At 37.0% G+C, this 25086-nt stretch overlaps 2 protein-coding genes across 2 annotated transcripts in view; one reads left to right on the top strand and one right to left on the bottom strand.

The window, feature by feature from the left end:
• The window catches only part of CCDC169 (coiled-coil domain containing 169), a 68503-nt gene that overhangs the window by 2739 nt on the left and 40678 nt on the right, over window positions 1-25086 (top strand). Inside the window, exons 2-4 of the mRNA XM_006154169.1 lie at window positions 1693-1772; window positions 11880-11990; window positions 12142-12182. Coding sequence (XP_006154231.1) covers window positions 1693-1772; window positions 11880-11990; window positions 12142-12182 — 232 coding nt within the window. The remainder of the gene's footprint in view (window positions 1-1692; window positions 1773-11879; window positions 11991-12141; window positions 12183-25086) is intronic.
• Window positions 21081-25086, bottom strand: part of LOC102481280 (glucosamine-6-phosphate isomerase 2-like) — a 17275-nt gene continuing 13269 nt past the window's right edge. Inside the window, exons 2-3 of the mRNA XM_006154233.1 lie at window positions 24407-24612; window positions 21081-21765 (exon numbers count right to left, since the gene is read on the bottom strand). Coding sequence (XP_006154295.1) covers window positions 21164-21765; window positions 24407-24612 — 808 coding nt within the window. The 3' untranslated portion in view covers window positions 21081-21163. The remainder of the gene's footprint in view (window positions 21766-24406; window positions 24613-25086) is intronic.

Below are 25086 nucleotides of genomic sequence, written 5' to 3'. Positions count from 1 at the left end.
ACAAGGCAGGTGAGCAGTGCACAAGTGATTGAGAGAAGGTTCATCTGTATTTACAGCCACTCCCCACGTCCATATAACTGCCTAAATGCGGAAACTCCAACTCCCATCAGATCAGCCATCTCATTAGATTCTCTTAGGAGTCCCCAGATGGGACCATCTGGTGGCAGGAAAATAAGCTCAGGGCTCCCAATGATTTTGCATTATAGCACATTGTATTGGGTCACTGGAAAAGTCATGATGCGTTTTTGTATAGGAAAACAGAAAAATGCGTCATGACTTTTCTCACAACCCAATATAAATATTTTGTTATATATTACAATGAAATAATAGTAGAAATAAAATGCACAATAAATATGTGCTTGAATTATCCCCAAACAACTCCCCTCCCCAGGAAAAATGGTCTTTCATAAAACCAGTCCTTGGCGCCATACAGATTGGGACTGCTGTATTAGAGCACCAGAGCAGGTACTTTAGAGAAATCCTGCATACATTCAAATCACAGCCCTTAATATTCAGCAAGCATAAACTCTTAGACAAATTAACTTCTTTAAGCCTCTATTTTCTCAGCTAAGATTGGTTGTCAGGATGGAGTCAGGGTGGAGTGAAATGTACAGAAAACATTTAGCATTGGCTTGTTATATGAGTTCAGTGGAAGTAAGCTGCTACTGTTGCTATTGTTCTTTTTACTTTTACACTGGTTATCTTCAGCACCTGACCTTGAACATAATAAACATAGAACAATATTTATCGAATAAATGATTCTGTTACCATGTAATAATGTGATATACTTTTTTTTTAATTGCCAGAGGGCATGTGCAATCAACAGAGAGCTGGGAAGGAGAAAGCACCCCTCATTGGGGCATGGTCATGGCATAGTCTCTTCTCCATTTCTGCATCCTCTCAGGACTTGGGGCATGCACACACATGTGTCTGGTGTGTTTTCCAAGCATCTAGGGTCAGGACTTGAACTGTTCTCCCATGAACTGTTCTCCCATGTGGGATCTGGCTTCACTAATCACTAGGTTACAGGGATGGCCCTGAAATGCTTCTTTTTTTTTTTTTTTTAGACATTTTTGCAATAGAGCACATGCTCTCACCAGAGAGACAGAAAGTGAGAAATCACCCTCCAGGAGGATTGGCCATGCCTTAGTCCCTTCTCATCCACTCTTGGGATTTGGGGCATGCATGCACATGTGTCTGGCGTGAGTTTCAAGCCCCCTAGTCCAGAACTCGAACCACACAGCCATGTGGGATACCAGTGACATAACCTTAACACCATCTGCTGGTCCCTGGAATGCTTTTTTAAAAATTTGTGAGTATTTTTTTGGATTCATTTCTTTTTTCTCTTTGTTTCAGGTTGTCAGTTATTACCTATTGTCCTAATTATTCCTTTCTATAATTTGCAGCTCTTAATAGCTGGGGTTTGAGTAACCAGATAACTGACTTTGTGATCATAGTAATATTTAAGAGAAAACAGTACAAAGTGGTTGGTGGACTCTTTGAGCTGTGGTGCATATTTATGTCCTTCTGGAACTAGTTCATCAGGAGCCTAATTCCTTATTTTCAACCATGCTTTCAATAAATAATGTTTCATAATAAATTGTTCTTCAAGTGGTTGATTGGTTACTTTGTATTTTTTCTCATGTTATTTTTGATTGAATCATAATTAACAAGAATTATTTTTAATAACAGGGATATAGTGCAACTCTCAATGCTTGAAATAAAACACAAGATAGCAGAACTGGAAGCCAACCTCAATGCTAATAATGCAGGTATATAAGTAAATTTTTATATATGTGACTCCTGTATAATTGTTCATTTTACCATGGTACCTGTAGCACATTAAATTACTAAAATTTTGATGTTATTGCTTTTTGGTGGCATTAATAATGATTTAGTATAGGTACTTTATACGAAATATAACTGATATTTCAGAATGTCAAACGTATTACTGTGTCGTTATTTTTCAATTTTACAAGTTCAAAATGTTCATCAATTAGCAATAGGTTGTCATGTGACACTGATACATTATTTTCTTAGTAAATTATAAAATATCACAAGTTTTCTACTTACCTACATCCTTTATATTTTAACATTTGGATTTGGAATACTACTTTGAAGTCCTTATCTAGGTTTTGGCTATTTGTGTTGGAATAACATGGGGGTGAGGGAAGAGTATTGCATACACATACATACATATATTCTTACAACTTGTACACAGAATATTACTCATTCCACAAATACTGATTAAAATCCTGCCATACAAAAACACTTTGAATAAATGACCTTGTATCAAGCTAAAACATAAATGGAATGAAAAGTGGTAAAATTTTGGGAAGGAGAAATTTGTAACTTAAGCAGGGGGAACCTAACATAGCTTGGGCAAGGGCATAAATGGATATAAATGGTTCTTAAACCCATTTATATCTCTCTCTTCCTCTATTAGGAAGTCAAGAACAAAAAGTATTTGTATTTTCATATGAGAAATAAAATGCCACTTTGTAAGTACTTATTAATGTTTGTTTGGAGAGCACTGCTTTGTCCTAGGGCTGAAGTAGCTTCCCATCTCTCCATATCTGTACCTTAGATATAACTAGCTCTATGGGTGCAGTCCCTGAGTATATTTACCAACTAGTTGCATTGGCAAGGATAGCTGAAACTTCCTAATCTACCTGGTTATAGAAAAATAGAAGACATGGTCACAAATATGTATGCAATGCAGTAACTGTGCCTACTAGTTAAATGTATCTCAGCAAGCTGTATTACTGTTTTTCTCATGGGTGGGAGCTAGTATGTAGATACAAAAACACAAGGTCAAAATGGTAGGAGAGAAAGTTTCTTTCTCAGAAAACCAGAGCTAAAGACTAACATTAGGGCAGAAACATTTAGTCCTTCCCTAATATTAACTAAGGCCACAGACTGTCAGGTGAGGTGGTTATTATCATCATCCCCATTTATAGAAAATGGAAATTCAGGAATTTAAATAACATGCAAGTCATAACCAGGGAGTGGCAGAGCCATGATTGATTCTAGATCCTCTGTTTATCATTACTACTATTACTATGAGGGCATCTTCCAAAAGTTCATGGAAAATACATATTCATAATTTGAAAACTGCATGGATTTCAGCATTTTTTTGTACCAAAAGAAACTCATATTTTAATTTCATTTGCCATAAACTTTTTGAAATTTCTTTATGCTATAATTGGTAACTACCACATCAGCACTCAAAATAGTTCTAGTTATCTGTTGTGTAGCAAACCACTTTATAACTTAGGGGCTGAAAACAAACTATCTTTTGTAACTGTGAAATTACTGGATTCATCTGGATGACTCTTGATTGGGATCTTACATGGTTGCAGTATGATGTGTGGGGTTCAGTCATCAGAAGGTTCAACTGATGTTCACTCATGTAGTTGGCATCTGATAATGACTGTTGACTGGGAGAACAGCTGGAACTGCCTATCAGAAATGACGTTTATACTTTTTGCTTCTCACAGCTTGGTGATTGGGTTGCAGGGTTCCAGGAGGATGTATCCCAAGAGTAAGCATTCCAAAAGGAAAAAACAGAAACTGCCAAACTACTTAAGGGCTACTCTCAGAACTGGCAGTGTCATATCTACTGTATTCTATTGACCAAAATTATTGCACATATAAGGGGATAGAGAGGTAGACTCCGCTTGTCACATTGTGGAAAAAGTGGGATGGAATATTTTATTTCAGGTATGTTTGGAAAATACAGCCTGCCACAGGGCATTAAACATAAAGCCCATGTTTTTTTTTTTTTGTTTGTTTGTTTTTAGAGAGTTTTACTGTAGGGTGCATGCACTTGCTGGAGAGAGAGACAGAATCAGAGAGACAGAAAGTGAGAAGTCAGCCTCCAGGGGGATGACCATGCTGTGATCCCTTCCCCTCCATTTTTACCTCTTGGGACCTTGGGCACACATGCATACACACCCGGTGTGAGTTTTAAGCCACTGGGTCTGGAACTCAAACCATGGTTGACTTGTGGGAGTCCACCATGTAACCATTATGCCATCTGCTGGTCTCAACATAAATCCATTAGGGTAGAACATTTAAGTAATTGATTGGAACATAAATTGTGATGAGAACATGAAAGAAGATGGGATTAAGGTTTATGAAGGAGACAAATCAAGAAGAGTCTTTAATGCTGATGAATTTGTATTTTTTTTTTTTGAGAGGTTTTTACTATAGGGTGCGTGCACTTGCCAGACAGAGAGAAACAGAGAGATAGAAAGCGAGAAATCACCCCCCAGGGGGGATGACCATGCCGCAATCCCTTCTCCTCCATTCTCCTCTTGGGATCTTGGGCATGCATGCACACGTGCCCAGCGTGAGTTTAAACCGCCGGGTCTGGGACTCGAACCGCGTTCAACTATGTGGGAGTCCAGCGATATAGCCATTACGCTAACTGCTGGTCCCATGAATTTATATTATCTTGAAGGCAGTGGAGAAACAGAGGAGTTTTAAAATAAATTTATTATTAACATTTTAAGAGAAATACACAGCAACAACTGGGTACATTCACCATTTAGGTAATTCACACTTGCTATCTTTCCTCCAACTTCTACCTCTTCTCCTTGTTCTTACTCTCAGTTAATAAACTTACTCTCCTTTTTCAAAGAGAAAAGAGAAGCAATCAGAAGAGGACTTCCACATTTCCACCAACAAAGCTGCTTACCTATTTGTATCTTTGCCTATTCTCCCTCATGTTCCTCTGGACAGTTAGTCATTATTCTTATTTTAAGTTAACCTCCCATGTGTGCATATATCCCATCAGCCCTTACCTATTATTACTCCAGAGATGTTACTCTCTCTCTCCTGCATCATCTCTTTTTCTTGCTCCATTGGGCCATTCCAACAGCATACAAACATGAGGAATTTACTTATTTGTGTGCTTATTTTTTAAAAGAGTTTTTTTATTTAACTGTACTTTTATTTATTTATTTATTTTAATTTGACCACAGTGAGAGAGAAGAAAAGTAAGAAAGCAAGCTGCCAGGTCCAGGACTTGAACAACATCAGCCATGTGGGAGTCCAATGCCCTTAACTACCAGGCCATCTGCCAGTCCTGGGGAATTTATTTGGTCTATAGAACAGATGACAGACTCTTTTGGCCCTATCTTTCCCCCTTTAACTGTCATCCCCTTTTATTGTCCCATGTACAACAAGGCTCTTCAAAAGACTATTTTTCTATTATCACTCTTTCTCATCTTTTTAATTCTTGTTTAATCTAATCTGGTTTGTAGATGGATTGATTTTAGGTGAAATAGCAAACACAACTCCAAAGGGCTTCATATTCCAGTATTTTCCTCTTGAAACCCTTTAGGATTCACAGGAAATTACTATAGACAGAAAAAGTGATTTTATGTTTTAATTAAATCTGAATTTTATCATTATAAAACTTAATGACAAGATAGAACAAAAAAGGGATTGGGACCAGAAGTTAGCGTAATGGCTATGTCGCTGGACTCCCATATAGTCAACCGTGGTTCTCATCCCGGACCTGGTGGCTTAAACTCACGCTGGGCCCGTGTGCAGCGTGGCCATCCCCCCACCCGGGGGGGGGTGATTTCTCGCTTTCTGTCTCTCTGTCTCTCTGTCTGTCTGGCGAGCGCAAACCAATATCCAAGCTGTAGTAGGGCTTCAACATGCAAAGTTGAGGGAGACATAGCATTCAGTCTGTTAACAATAAAACTACTATTTTTGAATTGTTGTTTCCTCCTCTCCTTACCACCCCAAAATTTAAACTTTATCCTGCCTGCTCAATTTGAAAAAGGGCTTCTGGGAAAAGAACTGCAGCCAAGGAGTAAATTACCTGTAATGTCTTAGTGGAATTTTTGTCATCACAGGGACTTTTAAAGGAACTAAATGGAGCTAGCCCATAGTGTGTTGGTTAAGGTGGGTGGATCCCACATCTTTGGCTGTGCAGTGCAAGTTCCATCTAGTGACTTGAGAAACACGCTGCTGGGCACATGTGTGTATTTCCATATTCCACAAGGGGAAATGGAGGAGAAGAGATTGCAGAGTGACCATGCCCCATGCGGGGTGTGTGTGTGCTTTCTCAGTTTCCCACTCTCTCTAGGAAGTACACATGCCATTATATATAATATGTATAATTTCCTCCCCTTCCAAAAGACAAAAAGGCTCTGTTAAATGTTTACCCTCATACCCTGTATTTTAAATAATGACTTATTACAAGTATGTATTAGGCCTCATAATCTTTTTTGATGACAGGTTATTGTGGCAGTCTGAAAAACAGTGCCATAACCCTCACTTGGGCTTGTTTCAGATGGTTTTGAACATCTCTTAGTTTTAAGTCTCTTCTAAAAACTTAATATTTTTCACTTTGTCATATTCCCAGATGAAAACAAAATTTAAACATTGCATTTTTAAGTTCAGGCAAGAAATGATGAAAGATGACAAACCTGGGACCAGTAGTTAGTGTAATGGCTATGTCGCTGGACTCCCATGTAGTCAACTGCAGTTCGTGTCCCGGACCCAGTGGCTTAAACTCACACCAGGCATGTGTGTGTGCATGCCCAAGATCCCAAGAGGAGAGTGGAGGAGAAGGGATCGCGGCGTGGCCATCCCGCTGGGGGGTGAGTTCTCGCTTTCTGTCTCTGTCTTTCTGGTGAGCTCATGTGCCCTCTAGCAAAAACCTCTCCAAAAAAAAAAAAAAAAAAAGAAAAAGAACATTATTTTTAGAAAAATAAATAAATGGGGAACCAGCAGTTGGCATAATGGCTATGTTGCTGTAGTAATGGCCATGTAGTAGACCACTGTTTGAGTCTGAAACCCGGTGACTTAAACTAACGCCAGGCACGTGTGTGCGCATGCCCAAGATACTGAGAGGAGAATAGAGAAGGGATTGTGGCGTGGCCATCCTTTGGGGGTGGGGGGGAACCGTGATTTCTTGCTTTCTGTCTCTTGGTCTCTGTCTTTCTGGCGAATGCATGCACTCTATATCAAAAACCTCTCTAAATAAATAGATAGATAGATTAGATAGATAGATAGATAGATGGTTAATTAGGAAGTTGACCTGATTTGTGGAAGCCAATGCTATTTTGAGAAAAGAAAAAGTTTTTAATCTCTAGTTTTGTGGGACTCCATCCACTTGCTAAGAGGTCAGAAATTCAATACATTTATGTAAAGGTATTTAAATCAATTAGTTGTTAATAATATTTTAATAGGGTTAGAGACAAAACTAACATGGAACAAATCAAGTTAGTTTAATCAAGTTGATAGCTGTATCTTGTCTTTTTCTGTCATCTCTGGGCTTAGTTACTTAATGCCTCTTCTGATTTCTCTGAAGGATTGGGTTGTCGAAAAAGTCATGACGCATTTTTGCACAGAAAAACACATGACGACTTTTCTGATAACCTTTAGTTTCCCCTGTTTATGTATATCCCTCCCCAAAGTTAGGTGTTGAAACATTAATATATTCTCAGGCCAACTTTGACAGTGTGGCAATAGCTTGTACAAATATGGTAAATCAGATGTACATATGAACTATTTGCAGAAATGCCAAACATAGATAAGTCAAAATAACTCTGGGAACTATTCTCAATGATGACCCATTGTCTAGACAGCTTGAGAACAACACTATTCTTTGCTCTAAACTATGATTAGTTTGTATTCTTTATTGGGAAGTTGACCTAGGACTAGGTAAATTAAATTTTACAACTAGTAGGGGTTGACTAATGTAGTAGGTATAGTGGGCATATTATATAGGGTCCATATAATTTAAAAGCATATGTGGGGGCCAGCAGGTGGCATGGTGGTTAAGGCACTGGCTCCCACGTGGGTGACTGCTGTATGAGTGGCTTGAAACACACCAGGTGTGGGACCAGCAGTTAGCATAATGGCTATGTCACTGGACTCCCACGTAGTCGACCGCGGTTCGAGTCCTGGACCCAGTGGCTTAAACTTACGCCGGGCGCATGTCCATGCATGCCCAAGATCCTGAGAGGAGAATGGAGGGAAAGGGATTGCGGTGTGGCCATCCCCCCTGGGGGGTGATTTCTCGCTTTCTGTCTCTCTGTTTCTCTCTGTCTGTCTGGCGAGCACACGCGCCCTATAGCAAAAACCGCTCCAAAAAAAGAAAAAAACAAAAACAAAAGAAACACACCAGGTGCGCATGTGGGTGTGCCCAAACTCCTGAGAGAAGGGATTGTGGAGTGGCCATCCCCCTTGGTGAGTGATTTCTCACTTTCCTACTCTGTCTCTTTTATCTCTTTCCAGTGAGCGTTTGTGCTCTATGGCAACAATCTAAAAAAAGAAAAGGAGAAAAAAATAGCGGTTTTTTTTTTTTTTTCTTGTTAAGAGAGTTTTTTTGTTTGTTTGCTGTGGGATGCATGTGCTCACAAGAAACACAGAGAGACAGAAAGTGAGAAATCAACCCCTGGGGCGGATGGCCACGCCACAACCCCTTCTTTATTCTCCTCTCAGGATCTTGGGCACGCACGCACATGCTCTGGGTCTAGGACTCAATCATGGTCAACTATGTGGATGTCTGGCGACATAACCATTTCGCCATCTGCTGGTCCCAAAGCTAGTGATGTTTAATTTTTTTTTTAAATCAGAAGAAAAAAATAAATATGATTTAGAATGGATTATGTTTGTCTTTATACTAACACAGTAATAAATATAATTTTTAATTTTTTTTAAATGGAGTAAAGGGCCTACAAAAGCAAAGTACCTAGGGTCTATGAAAGGTAAAAAGTAGCCCTACTGCCACATAACACTTAGTTTCAATTACAATTCAAATTTCTTCCTCTTTCTTCCTTTCTTCCTTTCTTCCTTATTTCCTTTCTTCCTTCCTTTCTTCCTTTCTTTCTTGGCTTTTATCATAGGGTGCTTACACTGGCCAGAGAAAGACAGTGAAAGACAGTGAGAGGGAAAGTGAAAAATCACCACCCCCTCCCACCAGGGGACGGCCACGCCCCAGCAATTCCTTACGCTCTTGGGATTTTTGCGCACACATGCACACAAGTGGGATTTGAAATGCAGTAGGCCATGTGGGAGTCTATCGCGGTAACCACCACACTACCTGCTGGCCCCTCTTCCCATTTTTAACATGCACCACAGTTTTTAAAATTTCTCCATTAGGGACCAGCAGTGAGCGTAATGGCTATGCCGCTGGACTCCCATGTAGTCGACTATGGTTTGAGTTCCAGACCTGGTGGCTTAAATTTTGGCTGGGCATGTCTGCATGCCTGCCCAAGATCCCAAGAGGAGAATGGAGGAGAAGGGATTGCCCCCTCCAGGGGTGATTTCTTGCTTTCTGTCTCTCTTTCTCTCTGCCTTTCTGGCGGTTACACGTGCCCTATAACAAAAGCCTCTCAAAAAAAGAAAATTTCTCCATTAATTCAGGAGCGCATATGTCTTTATTCTTTTATCCTCTATACTTCAGAGCCATCTGTGTACACTGAAAGAACTAGACATTTGAGTGCATATGTTGGAGGTCAGTTTGCCACTTTGGTGAACATGAATATTGATAGCATTATTTCTAACACCTTGTACTCATTAACGTTAATAAGTCCTAGTATGTTAGGCTTATCTATAATCAGTGATCTTTAGGAGAACATTTTTAAATAAAATGGAATCAAAATTACTAAACTATGCTCTCAAATGTGCCAAAAATAAATTGCAGTTTTAGTTTTTTGGTAACCATTCTCATCTTCCTCTGAAACACCCATTCCCATGGTGGGAAGAATATGGCGACTAAGAGAGACTTCAGAAGCTAGTCAGTTATAAAGATAATTCCATCTGTTTGGGCTCAGTGGTATCTTTTGTTTAAAAGTTTAGTCTTTTATGACTCTCCTTGTTCCTAAAGCATTTGGTTTAATGACTTTGAGTTTCAGTGTGGAAGGATGTTCTTCCCCCCTTTTTTGGTAAATCGTATTTGCATAGAGATGAGAGTATGAAGGAGAACTGTGTCAGGATTGAGGAGGTTGTACGTGTTGTAACTCTCCTCAGACTCCTCCATAACCATCATGTAGCAGCTGTTATATATATGTAAATAGTATTTAAAGTGGAAAAGAAAAAGCCATCTTGTTTGTCCCTATAAGGACTGACTTTCAAGACTCAAAAAAGTTTGTTTGGGGTCTTGAAGCTAAACAAAGACATTTTAACTCTAGGCTTTATAACCCCTACCCTTACCCCATTCTAAAGCAATAAAATGAATACTTTGGCCTTAATAACCAGGGGAGTTTGGTGAAGGAAACCTGCTTAAGGATACTAAGGAGATAGCTAAATGTACACAATTACTGTAGGTTAGTGGTTAAGAAGATAAGCTTTTAAGTCATTGTATACATGCTTTGAAAAAAAATCACAAAAATATATAACTCTTATATGTAAATTAGAAATCACAAGTAAAATTACTATTACAAAAAATACCCTGGGTTTAAAGTCTAGTTCCCTCATTTATTAGCTCTATTATCTATACAATTTATTTTTTTTTATTGCCAGGGGGTATATGTGCTTACCAGAAAGAAGGGGTGGGGAGAGAGACTGACTACATGTATGATGGTCTCATAAGATTACAATGAAGCTGAAAAATTTGTATCACTTAGTGATGTTATTGTCCTCCTGATGTCATAGCATAGCACATTGCCCACATGTTTGTGGTGGTGCTGGTGTAAACAAACCTACTGCACTGCCAGTTGTGTGAAAGTATAGCACATACAACTATGTAAAGTATGTTATACTTGATAATGATAAAAAATTACTGTTACTGGTTTATGTATTTACCGTACTATAATTTTTATCATTTTTAAGAGTATACTCCTTCTACTTATTAAAAATAAAGGTTAAGGAGTAAAACTACATCATGTTACTCTGGAAGTAGCTTCATGTATCTTGTGTTTGTCATGTCTCTTCATTACATCATTTTCTCTTGTGCTTAATTTAATTTCATGTGAGTTTGTTCATCATGGCCCTTCTAGTGAGACAAGATATGCTTGTAGAGTGATATTGTTGATCCTCACCTTGAGTAAGCCTAGGGGATACAAAATGTGTGTGTGTTTTGTCTTAGTTTTTAACAAAAAAAGGTAATATGAAATGTGTGTATTTTCATCTTAGTTTTTAACAAAGAAGTTAAAAAAGTAAAAATATAATAAATTTAGAACTATCAAAAAGCTTACAGAATAAGGATATAAAATTCTTTTCATATAGCTATACGTGTTTGTAATTCAAACTAAGTGTTATTACGAGTCAATAAATTTTTTAAAAAGTTAAAATATTTTAAAATAAATTTAGTTAGCATAAGTATACGGTGTTTTTTGTTTTTGTTTTTTTTTTTTAATTAAGCCTACAGTAGCATATAGTGATATTCTAGGCCTTAACATTCACTTACCACTCACTTATTGACTTACCCAGAACAACTTTTAGTACTGCAAGTTTCTTTCATGGTAAGTACCCTATATAAGTGTATCATTTTAATCTTACACAGCATATTTTTATTCTACTTTTCCTATGTTTAGATACACAAATACAATTGTGTTAAAATTGTCTAGAGTATTCAGCATAGTAACATACTGTACTGGTTTGTAGCCTAGGAGCATTAGGCTATTCCATGTAGCTTAGGTGTGTAGTAGGTTCTTCCTTCTAGGTTTGTGTAAAGACACTCGATGATGTTTGTATAACCAAGAAATCTCCTAACCATGTGTTTCTCAGAATATATTCTCATCATTAAATGATGCATGACAATACTTTAATATTTTTTCCTCTACTTCATCTGTATTATTAATAAATTCTGGTAGAACAAAAGAGTAAGATTAAGCTGATTTGTGTTATTTTAATGAATAAATCAGAGATGGTGGGCAATCTTGATTTTTCCTTTCTTTTTAACTTAGGCAGTGAGTGGAAAGCCCGATATGAAACACAACTTGAACTGAATGATCAACTAGAAAAGCAAATTGTTTCTCTTGAAGAGAAAATGGAAAAAATTCGTGGTAATCCTTCAGGTACAAAAACAGACATATGTAAAAATATAATAATATGTAAAATATAGTAATAAATTTAATATATTTAATTTTAGAACTTTTATGCTTTATAAAGTCAGTAAAAACTGATAGAAATATTAATTATTCATATTTCATATTTGCCTTTTTGTAGATAGACTATCTTCCATTCGTGTCTATGAACGAATGCCAGTGGTAAGTAAAAGATGGTTAAAAAAAAAAGAACTATTGAAGAAAATTATGTATTTTTTTTTCCATATAGATTCTATACAGAAGTGTAAAAACTGTGGCAAAGTCCAAATAAAACATTGTGGGAACTGTTTTGCATGCAAGAATCCTATAACAAGGATATCAGTTTAGTCTTCCCCTTACAAAGTTGGGCAGGGTTTCTAGCATAGGTACAAACAGACGAAATGGAAGAAAAGGAATTGTAAAAGTCAAACTGGATGTAAATTTGAGTGTGTCTATTCTTTGCAAATCTGGAAGAGCCTATTCATTTTTTTAATTGCCAGAGAGGCAGGAGTGGGTGAAAGACAGGGAAAAAGCACCCCTTTATAGTGTGAGGTCATGGCTCAGTCCTTTTCCTCCATTTCTCTAGCTTGTTGGGATTTTTAGCACACACACAACACACATGCCGGGCATGTTTTTCTTTCTTTCTTTAATGCACATTTAATCACTGTACATCTTTTTTTTTTTTAATTGAGATTTTTGCTATAAGAGCATGTGTGCTTGCCAGAGAGGCAGAGAGAGACAGAGAGACAGAAAGCAAGAAATCAACCTGCAGAGAGATGGCCACACCACAATCCCTTCTCCTCCATTCTCCTCTCAGGATTTTGGGCATGCACGCACATGTACCTGGAGTGAGTTTCAAGCCACCGGACCTGGGACTCATACCATGGTCAGCTATGTGGGAGGGAGTCCAGTGACATAACCATTACACCATCTGCTGGTCCCAATCACTGTACATCTTTACAGCATACAACATAGTTGTACACTGTCAGCATGAATGTGGTGCATATTGGTAAAGTCAGAGATGTTACCATATATATTATCATCAAGAAATATCTTCATTTTTGTATCTATTGAATGTTTTTTTTCCCCCCCGATCTCCTCCCTCCATCGCCAATGCCCTCCCACCACTACCCAACCCCTTCTATACTGTTTAGTATCTACAGCTAGCCTCCCTGTTATTATACCTTCCAATCTCTCAGTTTCTGCTATAGAGTGCAGACATTTGGTATATATTAAGTGGGAACATTCAATGCCTGTCTTTATAGTCTGATGTACTTTGTTTATCATTAAATCTTCCATATTCATACACTTTCTATCAAGTATCAGGGTCTCAGTTTTTATGGCTGAATAGTATTCCATAGAGTGCATGTCCCACATTTTTTTCAATCCATTCATCTGTTTTTTGACATTTGGTTTGATTCCGTGTCCCAGCAATTGTGAATAATGCTGCAATAAACATGGATGTGCAAGTGTTTTTCAACTGAGGGTTTTCCTATCTTTTGGGTAGGTACCTAAAAGTGGAATTAGGAGGTTGTATGGTAGTTTTATTTGTAGGTTTCTGAGGAACCTCTGTATTATTCTCCATAGTGGCTGTACATTCCCACTGGCAATGTAGGATGGTTTCCTTTTATCACAGCCTCACCAGCATTTTCCTTTCTTTATTAATTTAATTAATTATTTTTTTAAGAGAGAAATTTTTGCTATAGGAAATGTGTGCTCACCAGAGAGACAGAAAATAAGAAATCACTCCCTGGGAGGATGACTATGCCACAGTCCCCTATTCTCCATTCTCCTCTTGAGATTTTGGGCACACACACACATTTGCCCAGCATGAGTTGTTTTTTTTTTTTTTTGGAGAGGTTTTTGCAACAGAGTACATGCACACTCACCAGAAAGAGAGAGACAGAGAGACAGAAAACGAGAAATCACCCCCAGGGGGGATGGCCACATCACAATCCCTTCTCCTCCATTCTCCTGTTGAGATCTTGGACACGTACGCACACATGCCTGGCGTGAGTTTAAACCACTGGGTCCGGGACTTAAACCACGGTCAACTACATGAGGGTTCAGCGACAAAGCCATTACGCTAACTGCTGGTCCCCCAGCATGAGTTTTAAGCTGCTGGGTCTGGGACTTGAACCACAGTCAACTATGTGGGAGTCCAGTGATGCAACCATTATGCACTCTGCTGGTCCCATATTTTTTTAATCTTAGCCATTCTGAGTGGGGTTAAGTGACATCTCATTGTAGTTTTGGTTTGCATTTCCTTATGATAAGAGATTTTGACCATGTTTTCATGTGCTTTTTGGTCGTTTGTATGTCTTCCTTGGAGAGTTATTGGTTGAGCTCATTTTCTCCTTTTAATTGGATTGATTATTTTGGAGGGAGGGACAAACTTCTTGAATTCCCTGTATATTCTGATATATCAGTCCCTTATGTGAGGAATAATTTGCAGTTATAGTCTCCCATTCTGAAGATTGTCTCCTCATCCCAGGCATCTTTTTTTTCTTTTCTTTTTTTTTTTTTTTTTTGTTTTGTTTTTGCTATAGGGTGCTTGCATTTGCCAGACAGAAAGAGGGCATTTGCCAGACAGACAGAGAGAGACAGAGAGACAGAAAGCGAGAAATCACCCCCCAGGGGGGATGGTCACGCCGCAATCCCTTCCCCTCCATTCTACTCTTGGGATCTTGGATACGCACGCACACGTGCCTGGCTTGAGTTTTAAGCCACTGGGTCCGGGATGCGAACCGCGGTCGACTACATGGGAGTCCAGCGACATAGCCATTACGCTAATTGCTGGTCCCCACCAGGCATGTTTTTCAAGCTGCTGAGGCTGGGATTTGAATCACGGTCTGTCATGCGGAGTCTGACCCCTTAATCGATTACTAGGCTATAAGGTCAGCCTGAAAGAACCTGTTAATACAGAAATACTTATCTTCTGTATATCTAAAAGCATTCTCATTCTGCTTCCTCTGGAATATACATACACACTCTTACATGTACACTAACACATACACATCTATATTCATACAAACACACACACACATACATATATATATAAATTCATAAAATTATCTTACAATAAATGTGAAACCTCAGTAGACTGTCCATCTACTTTTTCTTTTGATGCCCATAGTGACATCTTTTCTCCCTTTGAGGTTCATTTTAATCCATGATAAATTACTTAAATTTATATCTTATACTTTATAAAGCTTATTCATTTCCATTTTAGTCATTAGGTACTTATTCTTTGAAATGTGTAGAAGGTTGGGACTAGCAGCTGTTGTAATGGTTACATCACTGGACTCCCTCCCACATAGCTCACCACAGTTTGAGTCCCAGACCTGGAGGCTTGAAACTCATGTTGGGCACATATGCGTGCATGCCCAAGATCCCGAGAGAAGAATGGAGGAGAAGGGATTGTGGCATGGCCATCCCCACCGCAGGGTGATTTCTCACTTTCTGCATCTCTGTCTCTCTTTCTCTCCAGTTAGTGCACATGCCCTATAGCAAAAATCTTTCTTTTTTTTTTTTTTAGAGGTTTTTGCTATAGGGCACGTGTGCTCACCAGACAGACAGAGAGAGATAGAGAGACAGTAAGCAAGAAATCACCCCCCAGGGGGATGGCCACGCCACAATCCCTTCTCCTCCCTTCTCCTCTTGGGATCTTGGGCATGCATGTACGCACGGCTGGCGTTGAGTTTAAGCCACCGTGTCCAGGATATGAACTACAGTCGACTACATGGGAGTCCAGCCATTACGCTAACTGCTGGTCCCAAGCAAAAATCTTTCTAAAAAAAAAAAAGAAAGAAAAAAGAAAGAAAGGAAGGAAGGTACAGATGGCTAAATGCATTACTTATGCTGGGTCCAGAGCATATTAGAAATATCTCAGAATGCTTACTGAATATTTATTTCAAAACCTCAGGCCCAGTGCAGTGTGTAGGAAGTGGGGTGCTGCTGAGCAATTCTGGAGTCACATGGGAGGACGAGGTCAACCTAGACACACTGGTCACACCCATGCACCTATGATTGTGGCTGATAGGTGGTGGGGAGGATTGAAGTATGGCGAGACCCTGACAAGGGTATCTATCTCTCTCTCCGGCTCTCTCATGAAAAGAAATAAATCAGTTTTTAAAACTTAAAAAATAAAAGGACATTCAAAAACATGGAAATTTTGTGAAAACCCAGGGGTACATTGATGAAAATGAATATACAATACTCATTTGATTGGTAGGACTTGCCATTACGATAATGATAATAAATCTTTAATTAGAAACAGTATTCAAATTAATTTCACATGCCTTATTTCAGTCTTAACAACAACCACATGAGATAATATTTAACATTATTCCCTTTAATGTATATGATGTTAAGCTTAAAGAAATAAAGTGATTTGCTCAGTCATTCCAGTTGTATTGTATGTGTGATATATGTTGTACACGATCTGGAAATATGGTGCTAGATTCTTTCCCTTTGAATATGTCTATGCCCTTTTAACTACTCCGTGCTAAACCAGCAGCCCTTCTGTTTAACATAAATGACAGCAGATAGTTTTGAATGGATAACTACATTCACAAAGATCCTGAGGACCAGAGCATTTATAGATAATCTTTCAGTAATTACAAACCATTAATGGAAGCTTTAGAGAAATCTTGCATTTTTGCTAATACTGGATAAAGAAGAAATAAATCTTTTTACACACCTCTGCTACCTTCCACCCAGAAATACTCTTATTTCTATGTCTTGTAAAATTAAGAAATATTGCTTTAGTTTGGAAAAGCCATTTTTGTGGCTGTGTTTTCGTTTACTTGTTTCCTCTACCATGGACTCATGTCCCCACCTTGTGGCATTTAGAAATCGCTGCTAGGGCTATTTTAAGCTTAGTTTCTTTTCTAAATGACTGATAGAATTTTGATATGCTCTGTAGGCTGTAAGTATAACATACTACTTACAGAATATAAACTATACTGGCTCCCTGCTTTTTATAACTCATCCCCAATCCTACCTCAAGAAATTGGGCATCAGTAGCTTCATGGAGAGTTACAAGTGCTGGTATGAAGTGATAAACTACTTCATAGCTTATCTAGAAACACTTAATTCGTTTCCTAACTGCTACCTCAGACTCTTAACATATTCACATTGGCAAAAAATACATTTATTTCTCTTGATAGATTTGTGATATTGTTGAAGAAATGTAGGTCTCTAGGATGTTCAGAACTGAAGGCAGAAAATGATATTTCTGTTTGGTAGAGGACTAAAGGAATATTAGAACAATCAAGAGCAGGACTACTGACCAAGCAGAAAGGAAAGATAATGAAAGTTCAGGCCCTAAATGAACTGGTCTTCTCTATTCTCTGAGCAGATGCCCTGCATAGTTATTTGGGTTGAAATCCAGTAGAGGTCTGTCTGAGCAGCAAGAATTGGGAATCTAGGCAAGGTACTGGTGAGGGAAGTATGCAGCTTTTGAGCAAAAAGCCTTGGGATCCAAGAATCTATATATTCAATTAGAAGATTTCACCTAAAGATAAAAGATATAAAGAACAATATTTGTGAAATTCAGAATACATTATTTATATAGTGCAGACATATTTGACTTCCAGGTGAGCTGATAATTAGAGGAAAGAGTTTAATTAGCTGTTTTTGTGGGATAGAGGATGAATTCAAATTCTATTTTTAAATTTTCTGATTCTTTATCTTCCTCATGGGTTGTTTAGACTTCAGGAGTAACTTATAAAGACATATTTATGAAATTGATGTCAGTTCATTTGAATACTAATGTTGAGTAACTTCATACTACAGGTTTTCATGTGGTTAACAAAAAGGATAAACCTAGTTTTTGACAAGTATATATATAAAGCATTATTTGATAAAAAATATATGAAATGTTAAATAAGCTATTTTCTGACTGGATCAGTGAAGTGGCCTTGATTTTAGTATTTTGGAAAAATTATTAACTTAAGTGATAGTAAAGTTCTAGTCCTTGTTCTGATACAGACTAGTTGGAGCGTTCAACCGTCTTATAAGATTTACTTTTCTCATATGAAGGTAGTATAGATTATATTATCTTGAAAGTGTATTTCAATGGTATAATTTGTTAAAATGTCATTGTAGCAAGATATATCAGTTACAGGTTGCATTTGACTGCACATAAAAAAAAAGACTTAAGAAAATGAAGTGTTTGTTTGTTTTCTCAGAAAGTTATTTTGTGACTCAGGGTTGGTGGATAGTTTCCTGTTATCTTCAGGAATCTAGACTCCTCCTGATTTTATAATCTGCCATTCCTTTTTTTTTTTTCCTAATCCTTTATTTGTTTTTACATTTTCCCACAAACATTTACTTTACATATCAAAAAGTTTTTGCTCCAACTCCAGAGTTCTTGACAGTTAGTAAACAAGTTTCAAAATTTCAAAAAACTTGGGAACCAGCAGTTAGCATAATGGCTATGTTGCTGGAGTCGCATGTAGTCGACCGCGGTTCACGTCTTGGACCCTGTGGCTTAAAACTCACGCTGGGTGCGTGTGCGTGTGTGCCCAAGATCCCTAGAGGAGAATGGAGAAGGGATTGCAGTGTGACCATCCGAGGGGTGATTTCTCGCTTTCTGTCTCTATCTCTCTCTCTCTGTCTGTCTGGCGAGCGCATGCGCCCTATAGCGAAAACCTCTCCCCCCCCCAAAAAAAGAAAAAATTTCAAAAAACTGAATTTTAAAGATAATATTTAAAATATTTGTTATAATTTTGTCTGTGACTCTATAACAGAGACAATATGGTTTTAAATATTTTTGAGAAAATATTTACATGTTGGGACCAGCAGTTAGCTTAATGGCTATGTCGCTGGACTCCCATATAGTCGACCGAGATTCTAGTTCCGGACCCAGTGGCTTAAACTCACACCGGGCACGTGTGCATGCGTGCCCAAGATCCTGAGAGGAGAATAGAGGAGAAGAGATTGCAGCATGGCCATCCCCCTGGTGAGTGATTTCTTGCTTTCTGTCTCTCTGTTTCTGTCTGGTGAGCGCACGCACCCTATAGCAAAAACCTTTCGAAAAAAAAAATTTACATGTCATCTTCTTAAACTGTTGAAAAGCAAACACCCACATATACCTTCTCAATTCAGTCCTGCCTACCAAGTATTCTGTGATATACCATCTGTTAGCAAAGATCAATCTCTTTTTTCTTCCTTCAAAGTCTTCCTCAAAATAATCCTCTGGTTGTGGCTGCTCTTTTACAATCTCTACTGACTACAGTGCTGGACTGGAAAAGTCCAGGTCATTTTATGGTATGAATTTTCTAATCCTCTCTGCCAGGCAGAATTGTTTATGGTGCCAGGCCATCTTTCCAAGAGCTTCTGCTTACTTATTTGAGATCTACCTTAGTTCCATAGTTTTCTGGTTTAATCTTCAGATATGACATTCCAGTCAAAGCCCTGTCCAATAATGAGTATTTTCAATTTCTGATTCAAGGCAACAGGTGTTACTGAACTTACGGAAATAACCATTCTGCCACAAAATAAGAACACTCCCAAGTATTTTCTAATTCCAGAGGGGTCAGGAAGGGAGAAAAGTTTGTTTTCATTTAAAGAAACAAACAAGAAGAAAAAACATTTTAGCAAATTGCTAAGCCTATCAACAACTCAAAAGAAAGCAAAATCCTTAAATTGGGAAAGCAAAGCATAGTAAAAAAAAAGAAAATGTTTTACTCAAGTCATAAAATTCTGTTTCACCAGTTCAATCTTATGTAATTAATCTTTCTTTTTCTTTCTTTCTTTTTTTTTTTAAATAGGAAAGGGAGCTTTTTTATTCCTCATGGAGCAAGACCGAGAAACTAGACGCAGAGACATTGTCTTTGAACTTAAATCTCCTAATTGTATGTTGGCAACAAATCAAAATAAATGCAGGCTGACACACATTTACTAATTGGAATCTCTCAAATGCATACATTCTTCATTATCAATTTCAGAATACAATTTAGATTAACTTATTACAAGCTTTGAGTTAAAGACTGAAAACAAGTTATGACAATCTTAAAGTTTACAGTAATTTTTTTTTTTTTTTTTTAGAGAGGTTTTTGCTATAGGGCATGTGCACCGCCAGAAAGAGACAGACAGAAAGCAAGAAATCACCCCCCGGGGAGGATGGCCACGCCACAATCCCTTCTCCATTCTCCTCTTGGAATCTTGGGCACACATGCACACGCGCCCAGCTTGAGTTTAAGCCACTGTGTCAGGGACTCAAACCATAGTTGACTAAAAGGGAGTCCAGCAACATAGCCATTATGCCATCTGCTGGTCCCTGTTTACAGTAAATTTTAAAAGATATTTGATATCCTTCAGACATATATATGTGTGTGTATATGTATATGTATATGGAATAATGCTAATCATTTATTAATTTAACAATCAGAAAATATTCTTTAAAAATTTCCTTAAGTGTGTTGCTAGGTATCTTGGCTCACTGGTAGTGGAGTGTTTGGTGGTTCCTGCTTATATTAAGGGCATGAACCCTAGTCATTAAAAATAACATATTTGTAAAAAACTGCTATAGAAGGTGCACAAAAATCATGCACTTATACATACTTTCCAAAAGGATGTAAACTGTACTTTTAGGCACTATCATCTCTTCAAAATTCCTTTACCAACAATATAGAGCATGACTTTTGATGTGCAGGTGTTACTGCCAGAGATACTAAGGCAACCACGTGCAGAAAAGCCAATGTATAATGCACAGGAAATATGAAGACAGCATTCCTAAAGCAAAGGATTGTAGTGGTAGTTCTTTGATAGCTGAAAGGCTTGGAGTGTCCTCTTGTAATTTAAGACATAAAAATCCCAGTGTGCCACTGGAATCATGTCACGAATGATACCTGATGTATACAGCCTTTCCCCTTCAAGTAGGCAGACATTTCACTTCTGTGCCGTTTCATAGGTGGCTATGTGGCTTCTGAACTATATAACATAACAGCCAATCCATCTGGGTAGCCAACTACTTCCTTTAAATCCTAGTATAAAATAGACACATTCTAAATATGGAATGTTTAAGATAGACACTGAACTTTTAAAATAACAATCTTCAAAATTGCTCATGATTTATCATACTGCATAGCTGAAAATTCATCTACTAAATATAAGAGTGTTCTGTTCATTCAAGCAGAATTTTGCTCCAATCTCCTTCAATTTCCTACTTTCATACTGTGTAGTGGATCCACAAGTTTATTGTGCACATGCATTAAACCTTTAAAGTATTTCACAGTGTTAACTCTTAATTCTAAGGTAGCATCTTCATCACATACAAAAATAGTTCGGGGGTGCTGCTGGAAAGCTGAAACAGTCCACACGTGATTGACTCCTTCTATCGCTTTGTACAGGGCAAATGCCTTGTGTGCACCTGTAATGAGGATCATTATTTTTCTAGCATCCATCACTGTTCCCACACCAACAGTTAGAGCCATAGTTGGCACTTTTGATAAATCTCCATCAAAGTATTTAGCATTTGCCAAAATGGTGTCCATTGCTAAGGTCTTTAATCTTGTCCTTGACACTAAACTGGATCCTGGTTCATTGAAAGCAATATGACCATCTGGACCAATTCCTCCAACAAAAAGGTCTATCCCTCCAGATTCTTTTATTTTCTTTTCAAAAGCATCACATTCTGCTTGTAAATCTGCAGCATTCCCATCAAGGATATGTGCATTATTAGGGTCTATATCAATATGCTTAAAAAAGTTATTCCACATATAAGAATGGTAGCTTTCAGGATGATTTCTTGGAAGTCCTACACATTCGTCCAATAGCCATTACACTAACTGCTGGTCCCTAGTATTATAAATTCTACTTAAAGGACAGACAACTTCCTATTTAGAAAAGCAAAATAAAATAGTCTTACTTCAATACTTGCTCAGATCAATAACCATTTTATCTACACAATAAAAGGCATAGGTTCTGTTATAGAGAGATAAAAATTTCTATAATGAGAAAATTTAAATCTCACTAGATTTCCTAAGAGGTAATTCAGTAAAACGCAATAAACTAAGAGACAATTATTTCAGCATCTAAAGCTTAGTAGGGAGAGAAGACTGAATACATACATATCATGTATATATTACCAAGTAATATATACCATGCACTATGTGAAACATTTTATACATGTCATAGCATGATTGATTTTTACGAATTTTGGAATGATTAATATTAATCTTGATTTACAAATTATTTAATATTCCTGAACGTTGATAAACTTCCCAAGGTCATACAGATAGCAAGTGGCTGAAAACAAATGCAAAAACTCAGTTTTACAATCAACTACATCAACCATACTTGGCCAAATCAACCATAAATTAATTTTAATACAGCTCCACTGAAGATCTAATTAATGTAATTTTGAGCAGTCTTCTAATAAATGAATTATAAAATGTATAAAGATAACTTAATGTTAAGAGTATTAGTATTTTTAGTAATTACTTTAAAAATCTGACAAAAACCAATTCTGGTTTTAGTTTAGTTGATGTTATCCTATTCTGATGCCAATTAGCTCCCTGTCTCAGTTTCTCCATAATGATAAAAGAAAACCAACTTGTTTTCACAAAGGAAGAAACTTCTTCCTATTTGTAATTCATATTATACACATACACACAAATGTCAGTGAAAATTACAAGTAGATTTTGATCAATTAAACATTATGCACTTTGGAATTTTTAAAACAATTATAAAACGTAATTCATATTATTTAAGACCAATGATAAATAAAATCCATCACTCTTAATGGATTTTCTTAGTGTGATGAAGCAATTCAAATGATCTGCTAATATCTACCTGCCCTTATACACACTTTAGATTCAACTCTTGATAAGCAGGTTAGATTAGAGTTTTATGAAATATTAAAAATACAAAGTTGTCATTTACAAAAAGAAACATCACTCATTTTTAAGGATGTGTTATACTATCAACCCTAAAGAGGTAGGTAATTAGAAGAACTTAACAGAGATCTAGACCCTCCTCTCAAGGAATAACTTATAAATCCCAACTGGTGACTGTTATAATTTTAAGATTTTTTTTTCTTGATGAAAACTGAAATCAGTAGCTAAATAAATGGGTATTACAGTTACAAGTGTTCATGCCATTGCACAATGACAAGTTTTCTATAAATTTTATAACACCTAATTCAAACACTAACAAATGATTAATGATGAAATGTCTTTACATACCTCCAACAAAAAGGTCTATCCCTCCAGCTTCTTTTATTTTCTTTTCAAAAGCATCACATTCTGCTTGTAAATCTGCAGCATTCCCATCAAGGATATGTGCATTATTGGGGTCTATATCAATATGCTTAAAAAAGTTATTCCACATATAAGAATGGTAGCTTTCAGGATGATTTCTTGGAAGTCCTAAATAGGAAGTTTATAAATAAAATTGCAAGTATTTCCACAGATAAATCTGAAGTTTATTTTTCTATTTAATAAAACTATTTAAAATATATAAACTTTCTATACTGTATACTTATTATATGTCTGATATTGCATTGCGTTATAGATATGTACATATTAACACAATAAATTTGTAAAACATCTATGGAAATACTTTCAACATTCACATTTTATAAATGAACATTGGAAACAATCTTTTTCAAGGTCACAAAGCTCACAGAGGGGCTCAGATTCAAACACAGGAAGTCTAGTCCATATACACTTAATCACTATACTCTGCTTCTCAGACACACAAAATTTTAACCAACAGAATTGACTCATATGTTAAGCCCAAAATAACACACCCATTCAACAAAAATGTGGCCACATTCCCCTCTATTCTTCTTGTATGTCTGCAAAGCATATTAAACCATAAAAATTCTTTGACTATCTTTTATGCTACTATTAAAAATTCATTCTATTTTTAAATTTTAATACAGTTTCTGTGTATCACAGATCTTGTCAGTTAAGCAAGTTAACACTCAATTAAATATAAAGTTTCACTGCTACAAAAAGCAGTCTCTATTTGAAAAATTCCTTTATTAACTAATGTTTTTACATACATATTACTTAATTTATCTAGACAAAACTGGTTTTAACTCTGCCTTAAGAAAGAAAAAGAACGAGAAATGTGAAAGAATTGGCTCAAAGTTACATCACTGGTAAATGGAAGTGGACAGGATGGATACAAATCTGATGTCGAGTCCTTCCATTATACCATCTGCCATCACAAAAATACAGTTTTTTATATCTGTATTTACATCCCAATTTCATCACAAAGCACAAAACAATATATTATATTCTAGAACTATTTTCACATGGCATTCAAAACACAAATCCAAATATATTAACATTCTAAATATTAACATTCTAAAAATACACTCATTTTATTCAAAATGTACTCTACAACATATCTACATAATACAGTCAATATATTCAAATATAGCTCACCTACATATTCGTCCATGTTAAAGGTCTTCACATATTTAAAAGACAGGTCTCCCTTCTTGTGATATTCTATCAGTTTTTTATAACATCCTAAAGGTGTACTCCCGGCGGAACTACCAGTTCTTAGAATGCTGGAACAGCGGGAACCACCAAACACTCCACTACCAGTGAGCAACCCGGCCGGCGCATAGAGCACGAAGCCCAAGGACCTGGATGCAGAGGGAGGTGCCGGAAGTGACCTGTAATTAATCTTTCTTCTGTTGAATTTGCTGTGTTAACCGTGGTCAGATCTTTCCATTAAAATCCTGAAAGTTAACATTTAACATTATTTTTGATACTTCTTGTCCCTAGCATTAAGTTGGTCATTTCCTTGGTTGCTTTTTGTTCTCTTACTTCTGTGTGTATGTCTTTAGTTTTCCTGGTAAAGCACTCCTTTCAGAACCTCTTGAAGAGCTGGTCTGGTGTTGGTCAATTATTTCAGGTTTTGTTTATCTGAGAATGTTTTTATCTTTTCTTCCCATATGAAGCATAATCTTGCCAGGTACAGTATTCTTGGTTGAAACTGTTTTTCACTTAACCATTTGACTGTATTTTCACATTCTTTTCTTGATCACATTGTTTCTTTTCTTTTTTTTTTTTTTTGGAGAGATTTTCGCTATAGGGCAGGGGCGCTCGCCCGACCG

The sequence above is a fragment of the Tupaia chinensis genome, unplaced genomic scaffold (assembly GCF_000334495.1).
Source record: "Tupaia chinensis unplaced genomic scaffold, TupChi_1.0 Scaffold000402_1, whole genome shotgun sequence".
Taxonomy (NCBI): Eukaryota; Metazoa; Chordata; class Mammalia; order Scandentia; family Tupaiidae; genus Tupaia; species Tupaia belangeri.
The sequence above is the reverse complement of the archived record's forward strand: the minus strand, read 5'-3'. Positions and strand labels throughout refer to the sequence as shown.